General features: G+C 43.6%; 1 protein-coding gene across 1 annotated transcript; it reads right to left on the bottom strand.

Moving 5' to 3' along the window:
* Positions 1-2,934: 2,934 nt before the first annotated feature.
* On the bottom strand, positions 2,935-8,246 carry snupn (snurportin 1). The gene is made up of 9 exons (XM_068312934.1): positions 8,115-8,246; positions 7,402-7,566; positions 7,068-7,248; positions 6,770-6,874; positions 5,135-5,231; positions 4,726-4,823; positions 4,452-4,529; positions 3,986-4,066; positions 2,935-3,840 (listed from the first exon to the last, which is right to left on the bottom strand). The coding sequence occupies exons 2-9, from the start codon at positions 7,557-7,559 to the stop codon at positions 3,520-3,522; spliced, it is 1,119 nt and encodes a 372-aa protein (XP_068169035.1). The 5' UTR covers positions 7,560-7,566; positions 8,115-8,246; the 3' UTR covers positions 2,935-3,519.
* Between the last annotated feature and the right edge of the window lie 649 nt (positions 8,247-8,895).

Here is an 8,895-nt window from a genome sequence, read left to right as displayed (position 1 = left end):
CTCGTGTCTTCATAGTAGTTCTAGGTATATATCACAACAGCACTCTGCAAACTATCACTGCACATTACTAATGCATAAAATCAGGCAAGAGGAAATCACTAATAATAAGAGCATGAGCTTCCCTGCAATTTAATTAGTGAAACTACACTCATGCAACCCCAGGCTGCATACTGCTTTAGTAAAATTACAGGAATTACATGATATCATAGGAAACAAGAAATTACCCAAAAGCATGAAAAAGTCACTGTAATATGAGCCACAAACACACTGCAGATCCTCACAGGAATATAATGCAGACATATTTCAGCAGGGAGGCTAGTTCAAGTGCAGTCAGGAGATTACATTACCCACAAGATTATCAATGGCCTGTATAGCCCATACCTTGATGAAGCTATAAAAAGTAATCTGATGTAAAGCAGAGGCAGTGAGTTTGAGGGGTTGCTAAGATTTCTTTGTTGTGTGTTAACTCTCATCCTATATTTCTTGATGCATCAGTAAATAAAGATTTTGAGAGAGAAAAGCGGTTCTCTGTCGTTCAGCCTTTCTGCAAGAAAAGGCAGGAAATTATATGTACGTTCACATGCTGTGTTTATTTTATTTTTTTTTCTACAGAACTCGAGCCCCCACAATAGGGAAACTGTAAATAACAAGGCGTGAGAAAGTCTGACTTGAAAACAAAAGGGAAAAGGGAGTGGACAACAATAGACTTCCTGTCAAGCCAGCAGGCATCATGTCATTTGGGAAAATGTGATTGGCCCTGCCTATGTGATGTCAAGTCTGGCAAAGGCTTCGAGTGCATCGACATTAAGAGGCAGGTCTGAAGCATTACAACAGTTTACATAGGCTGGAGAGGGAGAAAAGGTACCCATGAGTCCATTTTGAGTCATGAGTCTCACAATTGAGAGCTCTAAATAGAAACAAGTCGGCGTAAGAAGGGCTGTAAAAAGGTTGCATCTGTGTCATAAAAGGCCAGCGTTTACCCACTACCCACCTCTGCAACCATCTGTAGCCGATTATCTTGCTTTTGTACAAAATGCAGGAACAGTGGGAATAGCTGGCTCTGTTTTAGAGTGACAAAAATTAAAATTCATTAGATGAATTCATTATAATATGCATTTTTTGCCATGTTTTAGAATTTGCAGACAGTTGCAAAGCATTTCTGGTATTTATAAAAAACAAAAGTGGGATGGTGTCATATATCTGCAGGTGCTGCACAGTTTTGACAGGAACCATAGAAAAAGATGTTTACCTCCTCACATGTCGAGCGAAAGGGTTTTCATAGAGATCAGTAACCACCTTGTACGTGTGTGGGAGTCTGAGAAATGCGACTTGACTAATAGCTGCTCAGTTCCTGGAAAGTGATTGTGCTGCTGACTAATAGCTGAATTCTTGCAGTAACAAAGTGCCTGACTTTGCCTTCTCTGACTGCGGTCTCTGTTCTGCAGTCGCTGTGTGTAAGTAAAAACATCCTATTGCGCCCAACGTACAAAGATCTTATTCTGAAAGGCTGCGAATCTGGAGGAGTTGAGTTTTAAGGCCTTTTTCGGGAATTTTGGCATCTGACAGGCTTTTGTGGTAATGCAATGAAACAACAGGAGACACAAGCTAAAACCACAAGGGAAACATTGCTCACACTTGTGGAACATCATCATATTTATATGTTATTTATCTCAGGCACAAACATTTTTTATTCCTCGTGTAGTTTTAGGTAGAAGCTAGTGCCAAACAGCTTTCTACTTACTTTCTCAGAAACCATCAATCTGATGTGTGATGCTTTCCAGGAATGTTTTATGACCGTGGTGTAGTTGTCTTCAGTTACAGTGTGTATCCTCTATGCCGGCCAGTGATCTCACAATTCCCAGAATGACTTCTAGCGATCCCCACAGAAGACTTGAGAACGTGTTGTTTCACCTGTCTATGTTCCGTGTAGGTGGTGAGAGCGTAGTGATACCATCTCCACCGCAAGAAGAGAAAACAACATGTTTCCAGCGGAAGGAGAAATGAGAAATGGCACAAATGCAAGATACAACATGCTTCTCTGTACTGCAATGCATGCTGGTCCAGTGAGGTTCCTGAATCTAGTTTATAGTGTTAAACCTGGATTAAACCACATGCTATGTATGCATGAGTATAATAATGTGGAAGACTAATTTAGGCTCTGGTACTTCATACACAGTGACTTGTAATTCCTACATTGTTTGGACGTTAATACCAAATTAAAGCTCAAAACCTGCACATAGGGCAGCTACATGCTAAGGTTAGCATGCCAACCTGCTCACATTAACATTATTAAAATGCACCATGTTCACCATCTCATTTCAGCTTGCAATCATTTTCTAATTATGGGATAAAAGTTCAAGCTCATCTAGAAGGGAATTTCATTTTAACTGGACATGAATCAAACCAGGATGAATAACAGTTTGATCATGGTACCAGATTAAAACAGCCTAGTTGGAATAAGGGAATGATCTTAGGTGCTTTCTCAGACGATGACTCGGCACAGGTCGATGAGGTCACCGCCCTGCGGGACATTTTCCGTTTTTTTCCCTGTGGATGATTTCCGCCCAGCTCTTCAAAAAGCCGCGTCATCTCAGAGAGACGCTGGTGAACTGATGTTCATGCCCTTCAGTAGGATCAACACTGTGTGGAGCCAAGCTTCCACTGACATGGACAGTATATGTACTGGACTAGACCAGACAGATGCTTTCTCAGACCTATTGGCACAGATGTGAGGTAGAACAAACTAAAGCCATTGGTAGAAGCAGCGACCAATGACTGCATGAACAATGTATGAACAATGAATGAGTGTTCCTTCTGACTCTGTGGTCACACTCACTGGACCGTTCTTTCCACATCCAGCATCACTAAGTGTGTGGCTTGTCCTTCTATTCCGTTAAATGTCAGAGTATTCCCAACAACCTTTGGACACACAGATCAGAGGCCAATAAAAAACATTTATTTAGAGACACACACTTTAAAACCCATAAGCAGTTATCATCTTAACACTGAAGTTTAAAAGTCCACGTGGCCCCGCTGGGGGGGCTCCAGCAGACGCCGTTCCTGCCCAGCCAGCTGCTCCCAGGTCAGTATCTTTCAGTCAGCGTCAGTGACTGCTGTAGAAAACATACAAACTCAAGAGTGAAGCTCTTATGTGAGAAACAAAAGACCCGACTGCGTGACTTCCACTGTTTCATTTCTCCCATTAGAAACCTCACGTCCTCTTCTGATTGGATGCGATCACACAAACCTCGACTAAGTCATTATGGTGCTTAAATACTGTGCATTCATCCTCAAGGAGACTAATCCTGTTCACTAGGTTCTGCAGCAGGTAAAAGCAGATGTTAAAGGCTGATTTCAGTTTTCAGTCACATAAAACTTCTGTATAGAGCAGCTCTACGAATCTTCACTCTGAGGGCGTCCTGAGTAGCGCCAGATTAGCATTAGCTGTGCTTTACCGAGCCACACGTGGGCGCCACCTTTCAGGAACACCGGGCTGGCCGTCTGCACCGCCAGAGCCACTCAGAGCTCCATGTTTGCTTCACTGATCGGCTTTTGATTTAAAAAACTCTGCGCGTCTCCTCCTTCCTGGTACGGCGTGGACAGGTACTCCAACTCGTAGCCGCCGCTTTTGTTGGCCGGCCGGACTTCGCTGGATGTTTTCTTGTGTTCCCGGATCTGCTGCAGCTGGTGGCCGGCGTACTGAGGCTTGGTCGTCAGGGGGCCCGCGGGAACGTCCACGCCCAGAATGTCGGTGACCATGTAGGGGCGGAGCCAGCCCACCAGAGGGGTGCTGCCGGGGGTGTAGTGGGTCTGCCGGTGGTAGAAGAGGAGCCCGTCCACCTGCAACCAGAAGATCAGAAAGCTAAAAACTAGTCATAGCCTGAGGAAGCATAAATGATGATCCTGGACTGAACACGCTAGCTGCCGTAGCATCCAGCTACAGCTACACGTGTGGTGCAGAAAACAGGTAAAGGACTCGTCTTACGCTGAAGCTGTACTCGGCGGCCAGGGCTTTCCGGATGGCCTCCGCTGTGCAGGCGGTGCTTTGGAGGCTCACGAACCGGAACTGTTGGACCAAACAAAACCAGAGCACAAATTTGTCCTCCTGTCAGAGTGAGAAATGGCTTTCCAATGGCGCGTTTACTCTACAAGTACTAAGCCTGGGGTGCACCACACAAACACCAGAGATTAAATGGGACTTGGCTTCAGGAAAACTCCGTAATCTTCAAGATGTGTGTAACAATCACTTTAGCACAATGAGGACAGAAGACAATTCATTTTCCTCTGTCAGATTTCCTTCAGAGGAAGTTTACACTTATTTATCCCACATGTGGAACTGAAGTGCAGCAAAGCATAAAACTCTACAAGCACTAAATTTAATAAAAGCGTCTCAAGCTAGGAAGGAAAATGGGACGCGAAGCGAGACGTCTTTCCCGAGTCGTTTTACTCACAGGGTTGCGTTTGGCGATGTCCGACAGGCCGTCCGCCTCCAGGACTTTGGACTGGAGCCAGTAGAATCGGAACTCGGTCTGTTGATGAGAGAACAAGCGCTGTAAACACGAAAAGTCCTTCCCCAAACCCCGAGCCAACGAGATGGGCAAAGATGCAACCCCCCCCCCCAAAAAAATAAAAAAAACAGGCACATCTGCGGTCCAGACTCCACTACTTCAGCAATTAGACGAGCATTCCTGGATCGCTGGGGCATCAGAGGTGGGTCTTACTTACGGGGCAGTCGTACACCGGGTGGCCCCTCCAGCACATGACGTCCAGGATGTAGTAGGTTCTGTCCACTTCGCTGTAGATGCAGTCCAGGATGGTGTAGTCTGATGGGAACACAGACAGAGACATTTAAATATATACAATCATGATCCTCCCCAATTCACAGGAAACAATCTGTTGTACTGAAAGCCCCCCAGCAGGTAGACGGGAGGCCAGGTTGTCCCCGATTATTGTTAGAACTATTTAAAACATGAGTCAGGCGTTCTTTTGATGTGACATCACTGAAAATCAACAACCCCCCCAACTGGATGGGGGCTGATGAAAGAACCCGCTGTCGGTTCCGTTCGGTCAGCTATAACAGACCGCCGTGTTACACACACACACACACACACACACACACACACACACCACTTACCTTTTCCCATGGCTGAATTGTGTCGGTTCCCACCGGGCAGCCGGGAGGGGAAACGGTTCACACAGTAGCCACTTTTAGTGTAGGCCGCCGTGGAACCCTTCAGAATAAAATGAAAGGAGACAAATGTGTTTGTGGAACGGAGTGTAGTCGGAAATAAATTCAACACAAAGAAGAGATAAGATCAGAAAAATCGCCATTAGATTTGTCTTTTTCGATTTGTTTGCATCGTCCTACTTATTCAAGTTTGGGGTCAGAATGACAGACATGTTCAAAACACAACATGAGCTCAAAGCTGCAACAAGTGATGTTGTAAAAACCTGGAAAACCCTCAAAGATGTGACGTAACTCACCGTTAACTAACTTTATTTCACCTAATATTTAGAGAATATTGAGATTAAAAGAAGGGATCGTTTCAGGGGTCGTTTGATTCGACAGACGGGTCGACGTAACTCTGAAACAGATAAATTCATCTGTTAATGCCGTTATGTATTTAGGTTTTAGAAGATGACATGCTATTTCACAGAAATTAATACTGGACACAAGATTTTCTGACTTAACACATAGTTTTTAAACATTTCTTGGAATAAAGAATTGAGAAATCAATCATTTATTAATACAATTCTGTTCTCTTGTTGTAGAAATATTCCAAGTAATTACGTCCGTCATGCATTTATTTTTCTGTAATGTGATGATTTTCCCTTTTCTTCCTGCATTAACGTCTAATAAAATAATGAACATTTACGTCAGCAGGATAATAACTTACATAAATGAACGTGTGGCTCCATACAACACAGTCGTGACACAGTCTGTGTCGCCTGTGTGTCTGGGAACACTTGACGTTAATTAAATTTCTTGGGAGTTCAGGCCAAACATAAGCATAGTTCTGTTCTTTAGCATTTAAATAATTATACACCAGCAGCTCTAGTATTATATCGAGAAAAACTCGGGTCTTAAGTCGTGGTAATTTTACGATTTTCCTGGGATTCATTTTTTTGCCTTCCACACACAAATCCACCGCTTTACAGTTTGAGAACGAAATCACTTCAGGCTGTTTTCTTCCTTCCAGCTTCAGGAAAGTTCTTCCCAATCGTTCGTCGACGTTATTACCTCCACTGAGGAGATTATGTCCTCACCTGTGTCTGCTTGTTGGTTAGCTCGTCTGTCAGTTAGCAGGATTACACCAAAGCGAATGAAATGATTTCCCAGCAATTTTTTTCGGTGGGGTGAGTCACAGCCAGACAAGAACACATTAAATCTTAGTGCAGACCCGGACAGGGAAGCAGATCCAGGAATTTTTTAATAACTTTCCTCACATTGTGAGATTGGGCACTGTCTGACATTTTCCCTGGTTATTTAGAAGTCAGACCGAACAGCGAGTGAGAACTGAGGCACCACTGCAGTCCCTCCATTAAGTTGGTGCACCGAGAAGCAACAGTGAGAGCCTGAACCCCAAACCCACCCCTAGAATCTGGAATCACATTGACAAACAGATTCAGACACGAAGTGATCCGATCAGGATCTGCAGCCACTTCAATCGTATTTGTGAACGTGTTCTGAAAGCTTTCAGATACGGAAGGACCGGAGCAGCACCACCAGGAAAAACTGGGCACAGTCCATGTATCGTCTGGTTCTTACCTTTGAGGCAACAATGAGAGATCTTTTCCCAATGGGACAGACCACCATCAGCCAATCAGTGTCCAGTTCTGATGGTACGTCCACCAGCCACTCTGACAGCATGAGCTAAGGAGGGAAATAAACATTGTCAGCAGTAAAAAGCGAAATCACCCTTCACTAAAACCACAATGTCAAATCTTTTGACTTTAGAGAAGCTGTCATCTTAGAAACTGTTGCGCCCCCTGCTGGCTAACATGCTCTAGGAATTCATTGCAAAAACATCTACCATTAGAGCTCTTGCAACACATCAAGTGCTGACCTGGTTGGCATAATGCTTTGGCAGCTTCCTCCTCTCAATCTCCATCCCCTCTTCTTCTACGCTGCCATCCTCCCCCTGTTCCTCGTCTCGTTTCTCCATGTCCTCCTCTCCATCGCTGTCCGCCCCCGTCCAGTCACCGTCGGCCAGACGGCGCGCATGGTTGACGTAGTTTAACCTTTTGCTGAGCGATGGGAAAAAAAGAGACATATTTGAATATCTGAAAAGTGGTGTTTCTTTAATAAAAAATACAAAAGATCAACAGTTTGTCAGTAAAACCATATTTGAAGAAAGTTATTCCATTCCTCCCTCCCAAGCATCCACAAAAGATACTTACTTTTTCTGCAGGTCAAGGAAACGGCGGCGTCGCTCGCTCTGCTCAAGCACGCTGTACTTGGTCTTGTATTGGGACAACCGAGGGTGGGGGGCGGCCGTACTGTTAGGCTCCTTGGACACAGTGAAACTGGCCGAGAGGGCTCTGGTGAGGTCATCCATGAGGACTCTGTCAAAACAATACAGATATGGTTATTGATGTTATTCCCATCATTCCCTTTCCCGACTCTCCTGATGGTGCTCATGTTTACTAAGTGTTATATGTAATAAAGATCTATAATGTACCACAGGCATTTCACATCATTCTGTCCCATGGAAGGAAGGATGCAACCAGACCAATAAAGGAAAGCCTTTGGGATTATGGAACAGATTCCAGACTGTAGGGATGAATGGACTGACAACTGACAGTCGGTTCATTCTCCCCCACACGTAAATAAAAATTAAAAAAAATCACCTGATTTTGAACTACAGGGTTTCTAAACTGGATTACTTCATTGACTCACCGCTGCATCAAACCACACAACTGCTACCTTAGCTGCTAGCATCATGCTAAGTCTGCTAGCATCATGTGGGCCGACCAGCTGTTAGCTATACTGCCGTTAGCATGACTCAAATCCTGTGATTCACCGTTTGTTAACTGTAATTACGAAACCTAAACTAACTCGCGAAGAATAGTTTTTTTTTCTAAAATTCTGCCTAAAATGGTAAAATACGCACCTTGAACATCCAGGGAGGCTGAATCTGAAACGTCACGATGTCATTTTTCCCACCGAAATACGTCCGTCTGCGTACGCGACGCACTGAAGGACACGCCCACTGTACGTACGTCCTCACAGCCTTCGCGGTTAGCTTATTTTTATTCAACAAACCGATTCGATTTGACACGAAACTGAATATTATTAGAAATGTCACGTTTTTATTTATGTGAATTTTTATCTTGGTTAGTTACGTTATTTTAGTTATGTTACGTACGTGAATCCAGGAAGTGTTGTCAGGGGGGCGTTACGTAGTGGAATGGGCGTGTCGCGGAGTGTGACGACTTTTCGTTGGCCAATAAAATACAAAAACTATTCCGGAGTTTATTGTTTCAAGGTTTGGTGATCTATGAAGACGTTGTGATTCACGTATAACTATGAAATCCGTTTTTGTCCGCTTGAGACTGTTTGAGTTTGTCTGCAGAAGAAGCTCTCCTTCTATTAAGTACAAGTTACACTATGAACCCTGTATTTATTGTGCATAATAACTATCAATTACAGTATGTGCGCTTTCAAACTTCATTAAATGACCTTAACTTCAAATTTTAAAACCACATTTTTAAAATGCAGTGTTGGGTTTCACAGCTTCTGTACTTTTGATGTGGATGACAGTTTCTAGACTCGTGGAAAATCATCTAATCTGTACCATCAAAATAAAACACATTGTTCTGATGATACCAAGCGCCCCCTGGGAGTTATTACATTATTATTATTATTATTATTATTATTATTATTATTATTAT

This window comes from Antennarius striatus, chromosome 4, assembly GCF_040054535.1.
Source record: "Antennarius striatus isolate MH-2024 chromosome 4, ASM4005453v1, whole genome shotgun sequence".
NCBI lineage: Eukaryota > Metazoa > Chordata > Actinopteri > Lophiiformes > Antennariidae > Antennarius > Antennarius striatus.
The sequence above is the reverse complement of the archived record's forward strand: the minus strand, read 5'-3'. Positions and strand labels throughout refer to the sequence as shown.

What these genes read in the sequence shown, in the direction of transcription:
- snupn (XM_068312934.1), bottom strand. Translation starts at nt 7,559, where the DNA reads ATGGATGACCTCACCAGAGCCCTCTCGGCCAGTTTCACTGTGTCCAAG. An exon ending in ACCCGGTGTACGACTGCCCC is followed by an intron (nt 4,530 to 4,725) that starts GTAAGTAAGACC and finishes TCTCATCAACAG; the next exon opens with ACCGAGTTCCGATTCTACTG. An exon ending in CCGCCGAGTACAGCTTCAGC is followed by an intron (nt 3,841 to 3,985) that starts GTAAGACGAGTC and finishes TTCTGGTTGCAG; the next exon opens with GTGGACGGGCTCCTCTTCTA.